The sequence below is a fragment of the Cnephaeus nilssonii genome (assembly GCF_951640355.1).
Source record: "Cnephaeus nilssonii genome assembly, chromosome: 7".
Classification (NCBI taxonomy): domain Eukaryota; kingdom Metazoa; phylum Chordata; class Mammalia; order Chiroptera; family Vespertilionidae; genus Cnephaeus; species Cnephaeus nilssonii.
The window spans coordinates 90,739,527-90,758,893 of record NC_137078.1 but is presented as its reverse complement, the minus strand read 5'-3'; the positions used below and the strand labels follow the sequence as shown (position 1 = coordinate 90,758,893).

At 41.0% G+C, this 19,367-nt stretch overlaps 1 protein-coding gene across 6 annotated transcripts in view; it reads right to left on the bottom strand.

The window, feature by feature from the left end:
• The window catches only part of USP48 (ubiquitin specific peptidase 48), a 62,403-nt gene that overhangs the window by 10,559 nt on the left and 32,477 nt on the right, over positions 1-19,367 (bottom strand). For 4 of the 6 annotated variants that reach the window (XM_079776733.1, XM_079776730.1, XM_079776731.1 and 1 more), the window contains 11 exons: positions 18,492-18,689; positions 16,611-16,725; positions 15,423-15,553; positions 13,374-13,445; positions 8,113-8,237; positions 7,858-7,980; positions 7,529-7,590; positions 7,152-7,262; positions 4,692-4,822; positions 4,230-4,336; positions 3,379-3,483 (listed from right to left, as the gene is read on the bottom strand). In XM_079776733.1, the coding sequence (XP_079632859.1) occupies positions 3,379-3,483; positions 4,230-4,336; positions 4,692-4,822; positions 7,152-7,262; positions 7,529-7,590; positions 7,858-7,980; positions 8,113-8,237; positions 13,374-13,445; positions 15,423-15,553; positions 16,611-16,725; positions 18,492-18,689 (1,280 nt within the window). The remainder of the gene's footprint in view (positions 1-3,378; positions 3,484-4,229; positions 4,337-4,691; positions 4,823-7,151; positions 7,263-7,528; positions 7,591-7,857; positions 7,981-8,112; positions 8,238-13,373; positions 13,446-15,422; positions 15,554-16,610; positions 16,726-18,491; positions 18,690-19,367) is intronic. The other 2 variants (XM_079776734.1, XM_079776732.1) reach the window with 1 other exon arrangement.

Below are 19,367 nucleotides of genomic sequence, written 5' to 3'. Positions count from 1 at the left end.
TTTAAATGGGTCTAAAAGCTTTTCCCAGAATTACTTAAAAAAAAAAAAAAAAAAACAACCAAAAGAAAATACACCATAGAATTTAAATCCAACTTATCTGACAAAAAGCAGCCAAATGGTTTTAGATGGCTTTTAGTTACCTAAGTGATAACCAATACTGGGTTCATTATTAACCTAAATTGTAGATAAGGACAGAGTCAAAGGAACTAGGTTGATCTAGCTTAAGAGAAAAGAGGAAAAGAGATTTGTTCATCTCCATTAAGGACAAATAGAAATCATTTGCTATTATGGGGATTTACAACAGCAATTATAAAAGCTATCTATGTACTGAGATACTGTAATGTACAGTTGACCAGGCCTGAACAACACGGGTTTGAACTCTGCAGGTTCATTTAAACGTGGACGCCCCCCCCCCGGCCCCAATAAATACAATAAGTGTATTTTCTCTTCCTTATGATTTCCTTTTATTTTTTACAAATATTTTCATTCATTTTTAGAGAGAGAGGAAGGGCGAGGGAGAGAGAAACAGCATGCGAGAGCCAAAACATCAAGCAGCTAACTCCTGCACTCCCCCTACCGGGAACTCAGCATGCAACCTGGGCAGGTGCCTGACGGGAGGAGCCCAGGATGACACCCAGCCAACTGAGCCATGACGGCCAGGGCTCTTCCTTATCATTTTAATAACGTTTTCCTTCCTCTCGCTTACTTTATTGTTAAGAATACAGTATATATTATGTATAATATACAAGGTGTGTTAAATGACTGCTTATGCTATTGATAGGGCTTCCAGCCAACAGTAAGTAGGCTATTAGGAAAGTTTCTGGGGAGTCAAAAGTTATACGTGGATTTCTGACTGTATGCGGGGTGGGCAGCCCGAACCCAGTGTTGCTCAAGGATCAACTGTTACAAAGAAAAGGTCTGAGGAGGCTGGCATTCTGCAAAGGCTTGATATTCTGGGACTCCGCTCTTTTCTAAAGGAAGGTTACACTTGAGATTTTATTGTGGGACAAGAACTATTTAAAACATCTGGAGTATTACAACTTCCAAACAAGGAGAAGGAAGATAGAAGAAAATTACAAAGTATAAAATGTAATTACAGCATAAAAAGCAATGTTTCCCAACGTTCTCTATCATATTTGTACATGTGAAATCTGTTGTCATCCACAACGAAGAATTCCACATTCACTTTTGTAAATTGCTGTGGTTATGACCATAATGAATAAAACTACATATTCAAAAAAGTCAGATTCCCAAAAGCCTAAGTCACTTGAAAATGTAAAGAGTTTTCTAAATACTTCTTAGTTGAAAAAGCAAAGCTTGAAATAACAGAAACTAAGAACAATAAGAACATACATGTCAAGTTTTACAAACTAATTTAAAGTTTACCAGAAGCAACAGAAAGTGAGTTGGTGACCTCCGGTAATAAACACTATAGGGAAAAGATGAGATTCCCAATGGACTATTAAACCATACACCTGAGAGATAAAAATTAAAACAGTATGGTATTGCCAGCCAAGCAAATAAAAAAGAGAATGAAGCTGTAAATCAGGATGGGTAAGTACATGCACGCCCACACACGCACACTCTTTTAACGTATCAACTAGAAAAGGAAATAGACTTGTTTGTAGATCTGTGAAGATCATGGAAGATGAACTGTATAAGGATTTGAGATTTTAAAAAGTTGACAACAAACAGGTTACAAAGGCAGAGAGGTTTGCAAACTCCTACCAAGAGACATATAATTTGACTCTGTCATCTCAAAAACCGTCCCAAGGAACAGAAGGCATATTATGGACATGGATTTTCACAGGGGGGTTATTTGCCCTAGGAAACTATCCCCTCAGAGCTGTAAGCCTGCGTTCCTGTAAAACGTATACATATAGCTCTGGCCAGTGTGGCTGTTGGTTGAGGGTCGTCATCCCGTGCACAGATTTCCAGTCAGAGCAATGCCCGGGTTGCTAGCTTGATCCCAAGTCAGGAGTGTGGTGTGCGGGAGGCAGCCAACCAATGTTTCTCTTTCTCATTGACGCCTCTCTCTCAAACCAGTAAAAACATATTTTGAAATGTACAGATCTGAACTGGCACTGAAGTCAAGGGCCCCCCAATGCTGACTGACTGAAATACAAATTTGGCAGGACAACTTTAACAAGAGTGGCTGATCGCTGTCAGAAAGACGGTGCACATAAGTGCACGATTTTGTTCTCTCACAGGTGCTTTACAGTTAACATTTATGAGAAGCGACAGCACAGAAAGCAAATGCTGACGTATCTCTCTGCCAACTGGGAAACCACAAGTAACATGTAGCTCATGGAGACCAAGATTCAAGTCAGAGAGGGCTTTTCAGACTTTCGCCATCAATGTTAAAAATGAAATAGCAGGCCGAAACCGGTTTGGCTCAGTGGATAGAGCGTCGGCCTGCGGACTCAAGGGTCCCAGGTTTGATTCCGGTCAAGGGCATGTACCTTGGTTGCGGGCACACCGCCAGTAGGGGGTGTGCAAGAGGCAGCTGATCGATGTTTCTCTCTCATCGATGTTTCTAACTCTCTATCCCTCTCTCTTCCTCTCTGTAAAAACTCAAGAAAATATATTTTAAAAAAAAGAAATAGCAGGATCGGTGAGCACACACAGGACAAGCCCAGAGTTCCGCTCTCACAGATACAGCAGATGATCACTATACCACTTACTCCGTCAGGGAGAATGACAGCCATCATTTGACTACCCTGTATCTTGGCAGAAAGGAAAATCTCTTATCTGTTAAAACTAAACTCCAGGTAGAGTAGAAATTCCATGAATTAAGGTATCCATAGAATATCCTGGAACACAGTGGCCTGACTTTTGGAGAAGATCAAGCTTACCTATACTGTACATCAACCAAACATATTCCTACATTATTTCCTGTTCTTAAGACCATTTTCCCAATACAATGGGCATGCAGAATATAATCAAGCAACAAAAAAAGGAGAGGGGATAGAAAATCATTACAGAACTAGAAAAGACTAATGTTGATATGGTCATCTGTCTACTTATAGACCCAAAAATCTCATCTATAAACTCCATTATTAAATCCATTGTTTATTTATAATGAGGAAATCTAAGATGGCCTTTCATTCTTGAAGATTCCATGATTAAGCAACAAACCAAGATATGGGTCTTGTTTAGTCTTCTTTTCTAGCTAAAAATTTGTTACTGTAATTCTGTAATAATGCTGTCCACAGCTTTTCATGGGAAATCAGGACGGCTATTGCATGCCATCAAAAACGAAGGAAACGAAGGGTGGTGAGGACCCACTGGTATGGAGAGACATCTGGGGCAGGAGAGGCTGCCCTCCCTGCCAGCACAGCCGAAGGAATGACAATGAAAAGCAGCTTCAACACGTACCTGATTAAAATCTGGGTCCTTTTCTCCATCTGGTTTAGCTTCTTCCTTATCCTCCTCTGTTTCGGAACTGCTCACATTCAGCTCCGGAGCGGAATCCTTCATCACCTGAATGTGTGAGGAAAGCAGAGACAGACGTAGGTCAGACCTAAGAAGATGAGTTACAGAGGGGCAGCCATCATTTGACTGGGAGAATGACAGCCATCAAATTTGATAATGACAGCCATTATCAAGAGGAGGGACACCTTTATCACCATTGGGATCACAGACACACTAGAGGTTCAAGACTCAGGGGCTCTGTATCCTCTTGTAACATGTTAAGTTTTTATCCTGTGGTTTATTCTTGCATTTAATGCAGCCACCATAAATGTAAAGTGATCTCTACAAAACAGTCGCTGTTATCGGCTTTAACAATGATGTTATTTTGCAGCAGTTCAAAGATGCTCTACATTTCTCCCAGTATACTGACTGTCAGGCTTTTTCAAGGCCTCAAGTGGTTCAGATAGCAGGACTTCTAATGCTACTTGATCTTCCTCACGAGGCACAAATGTTCGTGAGGGCCGATTCCTTGTCTGTCTTCTTCACCACTGTACCCCCAGCAGTGAAGCCACTCCAGACACACAGGTGACATTCAAATAAGTCTTTGTGTGTCGAATATTCATTCCACCAAGTCCACAAACAACCACATAACTATTCATATTCAATTCCTGTCTAATTTTAATTCTTATACCAAAAAGCTCCATGGAAACAAAAATGTAATCCTTGGCAATCCTCAGTGAAACATCCAAGAGCAAGTAAAAAGAGAAAAAAAAAGCTTGACCATTACCAACCAGGGCCACAAGAGGGACTGGTACCTTTTTATTATCCACGACTTTATGGACATAGATGGTGGCTTGAGTGTATTCACGCAGGTCCCTCTGCTGTTGACACAGTAAGCCCTCTCTGCATTCTGGGCAGAGTTCTAAAGAAAAGTAAAATAGAAGTGGCTGAGGAATTACTATCGAAGATCCAAGTATCTGAAAACATGTATCAAAGTTACCAGTGAGTATTCATTAAACAATTACTCATATTTTCTATTAACTGTTGAAATGTTGTACTGTTATATGCAAATAGCAATAATACAGAAACCTATTTACTATCAATAAATAAATGTACAAATCATCATTGTATGATGGCTCCCCCTCCCCCGAGGGAGTATTAGTTTGGACTACCACGGGACCTTTACTTTGAAGTAGAGGACATAATACCCACATGCTCTTACTCCCCTTACAATGTCAACTCTTCACTACGCAAACCAAAGCAGTATGAAAACTTACTCGGCTCAGAAATATACTGTGTTTCTGAAGGATTTACGTCTTCCACTTCAGTTCTTGTGATTTTAATTACATGATCCACAACGAACAGCTTTTGTATCATTTGCCACTCACTGGGCCATATGAGAGCTATACTGTGCAAAAAAACACAACATGCCTTAATTCAGAGAACTGACATTACCCATTAGTTTCCTAAACAGAACTCATCACAACCAGCATTTAATACAGAGGAATCAGAGGGGAAAGACACATCGGCAACAAGGGACAGTAGTTTGGGTGTTTGTTTCCACACAAACGAATGATACCAAACCAAAGAAACAAAATGGACGACAGTTACATGAATCAACTTGGTGAAATCTCAAAAACCTAAATTGAGAAAGAACGTATGGTTTTTTATTGATTTTAGAGAGAAGGTGAGGGGAAGGGGGGGGGGGGGAGGTGAGGGAAAGGGGGGCGGGAGGAGAGAGAAAGAAAAAGGGGAGAAGAGAAACATCCATCAATTGCCTCCTTAGGCACCCCGAACTGGGAAAGCCACAACCTAGGTATGTGCTCTGATCAGCAATGGAACTGGCAATCTTTCGGTGCATGGTATGATGCTCCAACCAATCTAGCCACATTGGCCAAGGTTAGAAAAATTTTTAACCATGCAAAACATTACTGTGTGTGTGTGTGTGTGTGTTTGTTTAAAGAAATACTTTCTGAGATGGATAACCCTAAAAAATCCAGAATAATTTGACCCAGTGATCCCACTTCTAGGACTATATCCCAAGAAACTAGAAACACCAATCAGAAAGGCTATATGAACCCCTATGTTCATAGCAGCACAATTTACAATGCTAAGATTTGGAAAAAGCCTAAGTGCCCATCAGCAGATGAGTGGATTGAAAACTGTGGTACATCTACACAATGGAATACTACACTGCTGTAAAAGGGAAGGCTCTCCTCCCATTTGCAACAGCATGGATGGACCTGGAGATGCTAAGTGAAATAAGCCAGTCGGAGAAAGATAAATATCACATGATCTCATTCATTTGTGGAATATAATGAACAACATAAACTGATGAACAAAAACAGATCCAGAGACAGAGAAGCATCGATCAGGTCGTCAAACCTCAGAGGGAAGGTAGGGGAGGGTGGGGGTAAGGGGAAGAGATCAACCAAAGGACTTGTATGCATGCATATAAGCATAACCAATGGACACAGACATCAGGGGGGTGAGGGCATGAGCTAGGGGTGAGGGGTGGGGGGATAAGGACACATATGTAATGCCTTAATCGATAAAGAAAAAAAAAATCAGGACAGTGGTTACTGTGAGACAGTCGTGAATAAAAAGAGAAAAGGAGGAATAGAAGGTTAAGTACTGAGGGCACTTCAACTGTATTTGAATTTATCTTTTAAATAATGGGTGGCCCACATTTTTATTTTATTTTATTATTATAGACTAGAGGCTCAGTGCATGATTGAATCATGCACAGTAGGGTCCCCTACACGCTTGCGCTTTCGATCGCGGGGGAGCTGGGTGCCTGTCCGCTGGCTCGGCGGAGGCTTCTGAAAGGCCTGGTGCCGGAGCAGACAGGCACCCAGCTCCCTCGCTTTTGATGGTCCGCGGCGGGACGTGAGCTCGCTGCCCCAGAGGCCCCTTCTGTTCCGCAGCACAGCCATGGCACAGACGCTGGCCCAATCGGCTACCCCGGCCATCCCGAGTCCTGCCCCCTGCGCCTCCCACTGGCCCAATCGTGGGCGTAGCGGAGTGATGGTAATTTACATATTACCATTTTATTAGGTAGGCTATTTCCACAACAAACAGGGGAGAACCTAGAAGAAAATACATGTATACTCTAAGCTTCCTGAACTGATGTATTGATATAGGAGTAATAAACTCCAAATCCTAGCTTTGTCCCAGAGGAATATTTATGTTTCAATTTTCTTTTCATGGTTTACAGGCAAGGTCAGAGGCATTCTACCTTATCTTTTATAGTTATTTAAAAACTATTTTAAAAGACAAACTGGTAACATAATGGGTGAATTTCATAGACGAGCCCCTTTGGAACCACTAAAGGAATGGAACAACATTTTGGTTTTCAGACCCTGAGATTCCAGCTCAGTGCCATGCCACCTCCCTCCTCTATTTTATGAATGAAGTCTGGTGGCTGCTGATAAAAACCACCAAGACCCTGGCTACTACGTGGTCCTAGGAAAGAAGCCCACCTAGAGACACTGTTAGCAGCAGCTTGAGAGGAGGAAGCAGGGCTCCAGGAAGGAAGAAACAAAGAGCAAGGTGCCCATGGCCTGCCTGTTGCCTTTTATGGAGCAGCAGGTCTTTTTTTGTAGAAAGTGCTCGTTCTAGTACAGTGAGTATATGAAAGAGGGAAAAACCCACAATTCAGCAAGGGACTAGATTCTTAGATAAGAAACGTGCTAATCATTAGAAACAGACAAATCGCATGAAGAGAAGAAACTCACAGTTTAGAATCCTCTTTGGTCATGGAAGCGAATGTAAACATGAGTCCCCCGTGGGGACACAGAAGAGCACTGTTTCCGACCGATGACACGGGACTACATCTCGTAGGTTTCCTATCAAATGGGACAAGGAGGATCAATATACCTCACTACTGCGTGAGTCAACAGAAGAGTGCTCAGACAATTACTTTAAAATGAGATATATTAAAAAGGACATTAGTAATTAAATGTTTCTCTTGATTATTCCTTTAACTTAAAAGAAAGCTTTTAAGCACATGCTAGAAAAAGGAACTAAAAGGTATCATGATCAGAATCCATGAATTCTTAAAACACTAAAATCAACCCCCCAAAAAGGGAAATAGAAACATTTTGGATTCTACCTGACAAATTTCCGCCATTCTTCTACAAAGAACTGTGACACAATGTAGAGGACATCTGTATCCTAGAACAGGAAGTCACATTAAAGCAGGCATCACTTCACTGTGTTCTCAACCTGAATCCTTCAGGGGAAAATGGTTTTCCATGCACTAAGCTTTATAAATAAAATGGAAACACAGCCCGCCACCAAGAAACAGAGTTAGAGTAAAGCCCCCTGATTAGATTAAAACTAAACAAAGAGAATCAGAGAAGCTCAGGGTTGTGTGGAAACAATACAGCAGAAAAGCCCCTGAAACAAGACGAATTCTGTCCTTGGTGGGGATCCTTATACCTCTGGCCAGTTACTAAGACAAGGTCTGCTTTTGTCCTGGAATAAATTCGGGAGTGAAGTCTTTTGCTCGTTTGCAATCATCTTATGTAAGGCTTCGTTTTCTTCCCCTTCTCTTTCTAAAATCTGAAAGAGAATGAAGCAATCAACCACCTCCTGCTGACAGCACGGGACCTGCCCCCCCCCCCCCGCCCCCCGGCAGAAGAACAAGGCTCATTCTCGGGAAGTGGGTACAGGGAGGAGACTTGTGCTCAGTACCTTGCACTGGGAACAGCATTCTTTGTAACTGGGGAACTCGGGAGCCTTTGGAAAGTACTGCTGCAGTTTGCTCCAGGCCTCTTTAGAGACAAGCCTTCTTTCGTTTTCAGAGATGCACAACTCCCCTGAGCACACAAAAAGATTTTTTAAAAATTTAAACCAAAAAAGTCAATATATAGCCTCCAAAAAAGATGTTTCCTATTTCTTAAACCGAAGAAAAATATTCTCTTCTAAAGTGTTCAATTCTCTTTCTTTGGTTTCAGAAATCTCTAATTGCTGTTTATCTAATTCTAAAGGAGCCATTCCTTGATGTCCTTCATTGTATCTGTGGTTGAAAAAACAGGCAATAAAGACAAATGCATGAGACTAGCGCCGTGCATTTCCTGCCTTTCTTCCTGCCGGTGAGCGGGGCTCCCGGGATCCTGGTGTCTCTGCACAAGGCAGGGCTGCTGAGCTGCATTTCATCTCCGCCCACACTCGCCTCACAATTTCCTGCGGACTGTATTTCCTCCCATTTGATTGTGCTACCTCACTGAAATCACCCCGAATTAAAATGGTATTTTCAAGGTAGTGTCCATTCTCTTAAGTTACTGATTCAAAGTTAAGTAATAATCTACTGTACAACTGGTAAACTGTGTCCAGACAAGATCAGTTTCCTAGTGCCATCACCCCAATCCCTGCGGATCTTTAAAAATCCGCAGAGAAAAAAACAGGACTAGTCACCACCACCTTCCTCTTCTCGGAAGGTCCTGGGACGCCCAAATGGCAGAAACCTGCAACCTCAGCAGCCCCGCCTTGGTGCCTTTCCCCCACTCTACCTCTCACTCCATTTGTGGTTCTAGTTTTCATTGTTTCAGCTCTTCCTAACTGATGAATTAATGAACTGTCCCTACGTACTAAATGGGTCATTACCCACAAAACCATCTGTAAGTTTCCAAGGCCATATGTTTTTCTATACCCGTTTGCCAGGCATCTCCATGTCTGTTAAAAGTAATAAAGCTTCCTAAAAACAGTATCATTCTGCCCTAGCCAGTTTGGCTCAATGGATGGAGCACTGGCCTGTGGACTGAGGGTCCTGGGTTTGATTCCAGTCAAGGGCACGTACCTCCATTGCAGGCCCCTGGCCCTCGTCAAGGGACATACGGGAGACAACCAATCAATGTGTCTCTCTCTCACACACACACACACATCGGTGTTTCTCTCTTTCTCTCCCTCTCACTTCCTCTCTCTCTAAAAGGTAAATATTCTCGAGTGAGGATTAAAATAAATAAATAAAATATAAGTATATATAAAAAAACATCTTGAGACACACAGTGGTGAATATCACTGGTTTTTAAAAACAACAATTACTAAAATAAAGTAAGTATCATTCTTTGCTTCATGTGTTTTATATAATAATAAACAAACTGAGAATCAGAGAAATTAATATACCTAGGGTTGCCACAGCTGGTGAATAATGAAGCTGGACTATGAACCCAGGTCTGTTCATTCAAATCCCGTAATTTCTAATACCTATAAATATATCTTCATAACTGCCACCCTTCGCCTCTTATTAACCTTTGAATAATCCCAAGGAAATATCACTTTGCTTTAATAAACTTAATACCAGAGAAAAATAGGTCACAATGTAAAATTTAACTTTCTTTCTGAGTAGGCTATTAACTTAAATTTCCTCTGGGGCTATAAAAATTTACTCCAACATGCATACCCTAAGACACAATTAGGGAATATCTTTTAAAAGATTAATTGATTATCCAAACCTAGTATAGTACATCTTTATAGTGAAATATAATACAGCCATAATAAGGAAAGGCATATTTCTATGACCTGATTTTCTAGAAAGCACTCCAAGGCAATTAAAATTAAAAATAATTTTAAGTGGTTTCCTTTTTCCCCCCTTCTTCTTTAAAAAAAAAAAGGAAAAAACTCTTCCTCTGTATGAGTGGTGTAACCCAATTTGTTTAAAAAGGGGGTTTTGTTATAAAAAATAAGAAAATTCAAAACAAGCACTTCCAGAAAAAAAAAGTTTTAAAACTGCATTTACTTTCAGTTGCCTCTTGAAACACCACTAAACCACAGTAAAGGAATCTTTAAAGAGATCTAAAATCACTATGATGGATGAACAGAACAAAGAGGGAACAACAGCAACAAAAATTTTAGAAGCTTAAAAGCAGACAGATGAAACATATAAAAAATGAATTCTAAATCGGCAAAAGCCAAGAAGTAACAAGATTTATTACACTGCACAACTGCCTAGAAATTGCGGGCACCTGGAAGTACAGGTGGGCTAATAAAACAACAACCCAGAATGGTTACACGTCTATGAAGAGGCAGTTACTATTTTCTGCCTCCTCTAGATTCTACAAATAACTGCCCCTCTACCCCCAAGGAAGACCATACCTTCTCTGGTGACACATGCATCAGCCCTCTCCACCAGGGGGCACAAAGCACAGAGAGGAGAGGGGCAATGAGCTGACACAGAGGCAGTCTCCCAAGCCCTCTTCTCTCTACTACCCCAGAACAGGCACAGCCATGCCTGCATTTCCAGGCAGGAGAATGGATGCCTATGGAGAAAGCTGAGCAGCCCAAGAGCAGATACTGACATCGGGAATTCCCCAGTGAGGCCCTCCTGGGTGCACCTGGCCTCCACAGCACCTCGCACAATGAGGGAGGGAGGCTAACAAGTCCCAGATCAAGCTAAAGAACTAAAAAACAGCTCGAGGACCATTTCTGCTGAGGAGTGCAGCACACGTCCTGAAATCACACTCAGCTCTGCCAGGCTTTCTAATCAAACTGTAATACTGAAATGACAAGATGAGACAGGAGGTGGGAAGACAGAGCAAAAGTCAGTGGGCGAAGGAATGAGTTGACAATCTGAGTTCTGGCACTATTTCAACCGTGGGACAGATCACAGATCAAGCATTCCTCAGCTCTCAAAAGTTAGGCACACATCCTAGGTCCACATCATGCTGTGAAGGTAAAGTAAGAGATGACAGAAAGCGTTGAGAAAAACTCATCTACTTTTGGCCATTTACTCGCCTCCTCCTATTTATTTATTCAATCTGTCTACCACCCAGGAGGCCACCTCTCTTACTTTTGTGCTCCTGCTGTGACTTCAAGTGTAAGGCGGACAAACTGGGCTGTAGGTGATGGGACGGGAAGGAGAGATGGGCTTGGGATGCAGAGACTTAAATCCAATCCCAGGATGACCCCCCCTCACCACCTAGCAGTGTGGTCAGTAAATGAGAATGCCACTTAGATAGTAAACTAAAGGGCAGTGACACAATACCCAGAAAGACCAGCCTGCAAGGACCATTCAGGGGAGAATTATCACCACTGTCATCAAGGACCCTTGATATAAAAGGGCTAGAGTGCACGAGGGTGTGAGACATTACGTATCCTACCTAATAAAATGGTAATATATAAATACCATCACTCCGCTACACCCACGATTGGGCCAGAGGGAGGCGCAGGGGGCGGGACTTGGGGTGGCCGGGGTAGCCGATTGGGCCCGCGTCGCCACTGGCGATGAGAGCTCAGAGTCTGCGCCATGGCTGTGCTGCGGAACAGAAGGGGCCTCTGGGGCAGCGAGCTCACGTCCTGCCATGGAACATCAAAAGCGGGGGAGCTGGGTGCCTGTCCGCTGGTGCAGGAGCAGACAGGCACCCAGCTCCACTGCGATGGAAAGCGAAAGCGTGTAGGGGACCCTACACGTGCATGATTCAATCATGTACTGGCCCTCTAGTTGGTTCATAATGAACCAATGAAGTAAGAACTAAAATAAGAAATTTATTAGGACCAACAAGCATTCTAGATTGGGCAATATTAGCACACAACAAGAAACACACATGCCCTGGCTGATGGGGCTCAGTTGGTTGGGCTTTGACAGGTGCACCAAAAGGTTGATCCTCAGTAGCGGGCAGGCAGGAGGCAGCTATTCAACGTTGTGCTCTTACATAGATGTTTCTCTCTCCCTCTCCAAAAAAGAAAAGAAATAAATGCACAGACATGGATTAGTAGAATAAACCAAGTTTTTAAAAGGGGGTGAAGAGTCCTTACATAGTATAAGGCTTTGAGAAGCAGAGAGCTGCTTGACTTTCAGAGTGCTAACAGAATGGATAATCATGTCTCATATATAAAGAAACCCTTGCCGAAACCGGTTTGGCTCAATGGATAGAGCGTAGGTCTGTGGACTGAAAGGTCCCAGGTTCGATTCCGGTCAGGGGCATGTACATTGGCTGCGGGCACATCCCTGGTAGGGGGTGTGCAGGAGGCAGCTGGTCGATGATTCTCTCTCATTGATGTTTCTAGCTCTCTATCCCTCTCCCTTCCTCTCTGTAAAAAATCAATAAAATATAAAAAATAAAAAAAATAAAGAAACCCTTGCAGAAAATTACTTATTAGTAGTGAGCAATAACTAGGACCAAATAAGAAATACATAAACAAATAAATAGGAGTAAGTGTCTAAGAAACTAAACAAAAAATAACCCTAATAATAATAACAATCCTATATATTAAAACCTTAATATGCAAATCGACCGAAAGCGGAATGACCGGTCGCTTTGATGCACACTGACCACCAGGGTGCAGACGCTCAACACAGGAGCTGCCCCTGGTGGTCAGTGAGCTTCCACAGGGGGAGAGCCACTCAGTCAGAAGCCAGGCTCATGGCTGGCGAGCGCAGTGGCAGTGGCAGGAACCTCTCCCACCTCCACAGCAGCGCTAAGGAACAGCGAGCCGGGAAGTAAGGAGCAGCGAGCAGGCAGGCGGTAAGGAGCGAGGGGTCCCGGACTGCGAGAGGGCACATGTTGGGCTGAGCTTCCCCTCCCCCACCCCCACCCCCGCGCACCAATTTCATGCACCGGGCCTCTAGTAAGAAATGTATGAACACTGTTCTCAAAGTGTTCAAACTGGACAAAGACAGTCATGGGAAACAACTAGAAGTCTTCCCTTCCACTCAGATAGCCCTTCAAGGAGACAAGTGACAAAAAGTTTCTTCTCCACTAAATATAGGAAAAATCCTATTTTATATATATATCAAGGAGTGAAGAAAAGGTGTGCGAGGCATTGGCCTGAAATCAGGCAGTAGAATCTAACAGGTAAGAAGGGTATGAGAATAGAAACACCAGAATCAAGTACAGTTTAGAAAAACCATGGCTGCCGTATTATGGCCTAATTCCTAAGAGAAAGTGCAAAACAGTTAACAAAATATTTACAATATGCTCAAGTCTGACAATGGAAGATTCATGCTTCTAGCTTACCATGTGGACACAGAATGTCTTCATTAAAATTTAATTCCTCCTCTTCTTCTTTTCTTTCTTCCTTTGATTCGTCTAATCAAAAGAAACACAGAGAGTAACTTGCTCTGGCTGTTGTATTTAAAGGTCAAAGCAGCAGAGATAATACTCTGCACAATTTTGAACAAAGAAAACGTTAAAACATTCTAAAAATTTGACCCAAGCAATTCCTACACAGTTCTGCTGTTATATTTCTTTCCTTTAAAAGGAAAAAGGACTATCTGAATGGTAGTTTAACTTTTTAAAGAATTAGATTATGCAAGAAAATGTACCTTTTTTCCCCAAATTTAAAAGTAATTTACATATCCTTCCATTAATTCTAGTCAAGGTGTTCAGAACTGTGTCATAAACCAAGTTAATAATCTACATGTCATGTCATTCTCTTATTTTAAGGTTTGAACAGAAAGCTTTAGAGGCCAATGAAATAACCTAACATTTTACGTCAAACACATATAAGAACTTTGCTTTTCCTGTTAACATTTCTCTCCCAGTGTCTACTTTTCTTACTTGCCCATGCTGTATCAACATCAATTTTTAGTTGTGTATACCAGGAACATGATATCAAATAGAAGTCTTGAGTATCAGGAGATCAGAATAGTTTTCATATATATGGGTTTTCCAAGTTAAGAACACATTTTTAATATAATTAATATATATATATAAAAAGAATATTTGCTAAATGTTAAGAAGTTCAAGTATAGAGAAAGGAGCAAAGGAAGGACATGATCAGGTAACTCTGGCATCTGTCATATATGCACAAATAACACCTCAAATATATGACGAGGGTTGACCTCAGTGATGGTTTTGAAAGATGTAAGCCTTGACCCTGCTAAGTCATTTTTCATATATATATCAGTCTGGAAAAAATGGATGTACTGATGTACTCTTTACATTGATAAAAGCATGAGGAAATAATTTCTAGAGGAAATTTACCACTGTATGTCAGTTTCTAGCAATTATATATGGAGATAATTCTCTGGTCTAGTAATATCTACAAATTCATTTGAACTTCAAATTTAAGTGTTAAAAATCATAGTTTAAAACTAATAATGGTTTTGGTGTTTTTATTTTCTCAAAGGGGTAGTGACAGGAGGGATCCACACCAAGCAAAATGGAATGATATAATATGGTTGAATGCAGAAAATGCAAAGTATTTCAGTAAAATGGTTAAGAATATTAAAATGATAAAAATACATGTAAATAATATTTGAAGATGAGAAAATTAAATGAAATAATTGCTTATGGATCACTAACTTACCTCTGAATTAGTAAACTGATCAAACCTCTAGTTTCCATTTTTAATCTAAAAATAGTTCCTATGCCTTAATTTTCCTTGATATCTTATAAAATATTGGTTATAAAATTAAGTTAAGTGATTTACTGAGACTAACATAATTTCCTATTTGAAAGCATAGCTTAAAAAAAAAAAAGCTCAGCCCTAACCGTTCTGGCTCAGTGGATAGAGTGTCGGCCTGCGGACTCAAAGGTCCCAGGCTCGATTCCGGTCAAGGGCATGTACCCTGGTTGTGGGCACATACCCAGTAGGGAGTGTGCAGGAGGCAGCTGATCGATGTTTCTAAGTCTCTATCCCTCTCCCTTCCTCTTTGTAAAAAAATCAATAAAGTATATTAAAAAAAAAAAAAAAAAAAGCTCAGAAAACGTTATAAGCAAAAAGCTATCCAAAAGCTGCCTTCTCACCCGAAGCCCAAGCTCTTCTACTTGAGGAAGCTTGAAAGTGTGGCCGATAATCCAAACCAAAACGTCCTGGGCTTACAACACACTCTGCAACTTGCAGCAGCCTTCCCTTTCTGAGATGCTGAACCTTTGACCCTTGCTCGGTTTCATTAGCTTAAACACTTTTCATTTGTTATGAGGCATTTTTTAGAGTTTAGGTTTAATAAAATTTTTCTTTAAAATTACATGGATGGGAATTAAGCCAATTTTACTGAAAACAAATGTTTACAATTTTTTGTGGTAGAATTCACAACCATCGACACAGGTTTTAGAAGGTACCTTTATTCAAGGTGTTGCCATTCATTTTTCCATTGCTTTGGTCTGCGTCACCATCTTGCTCATCTAGCTGTTCAAGAGCCAGCTGGCGCCAGCTGCGCAAGGACGATTTTCCCACCCAAAAGCCATCACTGCTGAGGAACAGAGAGAAAGTGAAATCATGCATGTCACGTTTCCTCACATCCTCCCCTCCCTTTTTTTCCTTGTAAAGGCCACAGCTAAAAGGAATCTCAAATATTCAAAGTCTGCTGTTACATACACAATTTCTCTAACCCACTTCGTCATTTAGGCCATTTTTACTCCTTATTACTGAACTGCAGGTACCGTTTCCATCATAAAATCTTACCCTGCTCCTCCTAACCCTCATTTACATTTATGCCGATCACATCAATCAACTGGCTGCTTTCTTTCACTTGATTACTATTCACAATTACATACAGCTGTGCCTCTAAGTATACACAGACGCACTCACATATATACATCCATGTCTACACATAAACACACATTTAGGCTGTTTGTGGAATGACTAAAAATGGTCAACTAGATTAATCTTTGTTTGGGCAATATACAACTTAAATAAAATCCAGACATACTAAATGCCATCTGACTCTATCGTATCTGAACTCACAGTTACTATAGGGAGTGGGGGGGGCTCAGCATACTCCAAAGCAGCCGTCACCAACCTTTTGGGCTCACGGGCCACTGGTTGGCGACCGCTGCTCTAAAGGACCCTGGATGTTCCTTTTTCTTTCTTTCTTTCTCAATTGGATTTACTGGGCTGAGTGTTTCTGACAAGGATGCTCTGCTGGGTACCATTTGTTAACACACATACTTCATCCTCTGGATCTACGGCGGACACCAGCAGACCAGGCAGGATGAAGTTCCACCCCGGCTTTCTACAATTCCATGCCAGAACACAGGCTTACACCCCTGCCTTGGTCTGACCCGGCCTCAGGTCCACATCTCTGCTCCCGTCTTTCTAATGATGGAACACTGTCGCAAAGGCTGTGTGACTCAGCTTTCTGTATCTTCACCATACGGGCAATCACTGCAACATTTAATCTGGCTCTGCCATGTACATCATCACACTTCTTTCTTCAAAAAAATCCAATTCCCTCTTATCTAAAAATAATCAGCTACCAGGTTAGTTCTTCTTAGTTTATCATAAACAATACACACGGTGGAACATACCCCTTTATTGTTGTTTTTAGCAGATTAGTAACAGTTTTATAATCTTCATTTAGTTGATTCTTCAGACGCAACATACGACAGCGTTCTACTACACATTCCTTACACAGGGCTTTCACTAGGGCCAGAGAGAATGAAAGACAATACTTTATTCACATACAGATTTCCTGTTAGGAAAATGCTTTCACCATTTCACAACACACAAAAGAATTTTAAACCAAAGTCATAAATTCTGACAAAAGAGCAAATTGATATATATCACCCTAGCTGGTTTTGCTCAGTGGATAGAGAGCGTCGGCCTACGGACTCAAGGATCCTAGATTCGATCCCCAGTAGGGAGGTATGCAGGAGGCAGTCAATCAATGATTCTCTTTCATCACTGATGTTTCTCTCTCTCCCTCTCCCTTCTTCTCTGAAATCAATAAAAATATATATATTTTTTAAAAAGGCAGTGGTTTCCAAACATTTAAAAACAAACAAACAAAAAACTACAGCAGAAGGTGCAGGTTTAGAAGGTAGATGATTTCCATTTTTAATATATTGAATTTAACCCACTCTATCCAAAATGTTTACATTTCTTTATGAAATCAGTATTTTTAATGTTAGTGAAATATTCTACCTTCTTTTTTTCTATCTCTCTCCCTCTCCCTTCTTCTTTGAAATCAATAAAAAATATTTTAATTTGATATATATCCTAAATTATTCTATAATGTTAATATCAAGATAGTAACACTGTTTGTAAGAGATAAAATGCTGTATGTCAAAACTATCTGTACCATGAAATGCAAAGTTTGCAAGGTTTAGAAGCAAATTTCACAAGACCCTAATCAAACAATGGTGCGGTGGGGAGTCAATGCATCTGACAACCATAAATGTAACGTTAATCGTTTAAGAGCTTCATGTGAATATTTCAAAGCACAGAACACGAAAGGAAAAACAAAAAGCCAGGCCTGCTTTAAAGCACAGTGCCAGGAATCATAGAAATTTGACTCTTTGGAAGATCATCCCATTGCTGTTTATTGATTGTGAATCAAAAAACAAAGAAAACTCCAGATGTGCACAAGACCTGGAGCATATAGTTAAGTGCCAGTTTTTATGCAGAAGTGGCACATGATCAGAAAATAGCATTTATTTTAGGGGGAAAAGGGGTAGTAGTTTCGTTTATTAGACTCATCTATAGATTGGGTGGGGGTTGGGGGACTGTGTTGCCAGTTAAAAAGAAATGTTATGAGGAGAGGTAACCAGAACCAAATAGATTATGGACACTATGTGGTTTTTTATACAGCTCTATCTTCAGGGTAGAATCACAGATTCCATTCATAAGCTAAGTAACAATGCGCAGATCTCATACTGTTAGAAGTCACTGTAGCAGGGAGGCATAAGATCTATAATCAACTAGACCAGGCTTCGAGTACTTTGATTTAAAAATATATATATTTAGTATTTTTTTAGAGACAGAGAAACATCAATTTGTTGTTCCATTTATTATATGCATTCATTGGTTGATTCTTGTATGTGTCCTGACCAGGGATCAAACCCGCACCCTTGGTGCATCAGGTGATGCTCCAAATGACCTACCCAGCCAGGGCTCAAGTACTTTGAAGAGTGATGTATAAAGCAACAAAATAATACCGGATGATTTTCTCTAAAGTATCCTATTCTGTCTGCTTTGAAAAAGAAAAAACCCCACTGAGCAGTACCAGTTTCTTTCCTACCATTATAAAGATACCATGGATAATGCTACTTCTACTTTATTTAGCAAATCCTTCTTGCAGTGTAAGGAACATCTGGTCTGGCTTAGTTTGGGTCCAATGACCATGAAGATCACATGATGAGGACCTACAGCATCCCTCTTTTTGAAGCAGAGAAGACATCGGAAATTACCAGTGAGCCTCGGTCCTCCTCCATATCTACTGTAGAAAACGTCAGCTGCATATTCAGATATTCTCTTCATGATCGATATTTTATCAGGATGCAGCTTGTCATGGGAACAAAGGCAGGCGTGGTTATCGATAGGCTTGGTAGGTGTTGACTCATCCAACCACTTCTGCAGCCACTCGAGAGAGACAAACTCATAGGGCTCTGAGGAAGAGAGCAAGGGAAAGAGCCTATGTATTTTTACAGCTTTTTAACTAAGCGATATGTTCATTTTTCTCAAAAGACAGTGCAAACTCTGTCCAAAGTTAGCAGAATCAGAAGAACCATTGTTGAGGGGGAATGTTGGATAAGTATGACACAGAGCTCCATTTAACTACCCTACCCTTCCTCTGGTTTCAAGCTGCTGTGTGAGAGGCCGCGCGTGACAGGGGTGAGTCTGCTCAGTGCCTCGGAGATCGGCTGGTATTATTAACCACATTCTACAAAAGAGGTATCTACAGAGAGAAGTGTCTTGCTTGATAGCACAGCAGAGCTTTGATCAGGACACCGTGATTGCTGACAAGCCGCTCCACGCTGGCTCCCAAATCACATAACCTCATCCCCTACTGTTTATTCCATAAAACCCTTTTCATCAATACATAAGATACATCTGAAAATTAAAAGAAGCCTGAGTTCTAAGTTAGAGATTAACCCCATCAGCTATAACCGCACTGTAACGAGCCTGTTTCAGTCACTGAACTTTTCTTCATCCAAGATGATATGGGTGTATGGATGAAAAGAACTGATTTCCCCACCCAATCCATATCATGATCTATTATTTACTATTTTTTTCAAGAAAATAAGCGATTTTAAACGAATTCCAGGATGAAATACGCTAGAATT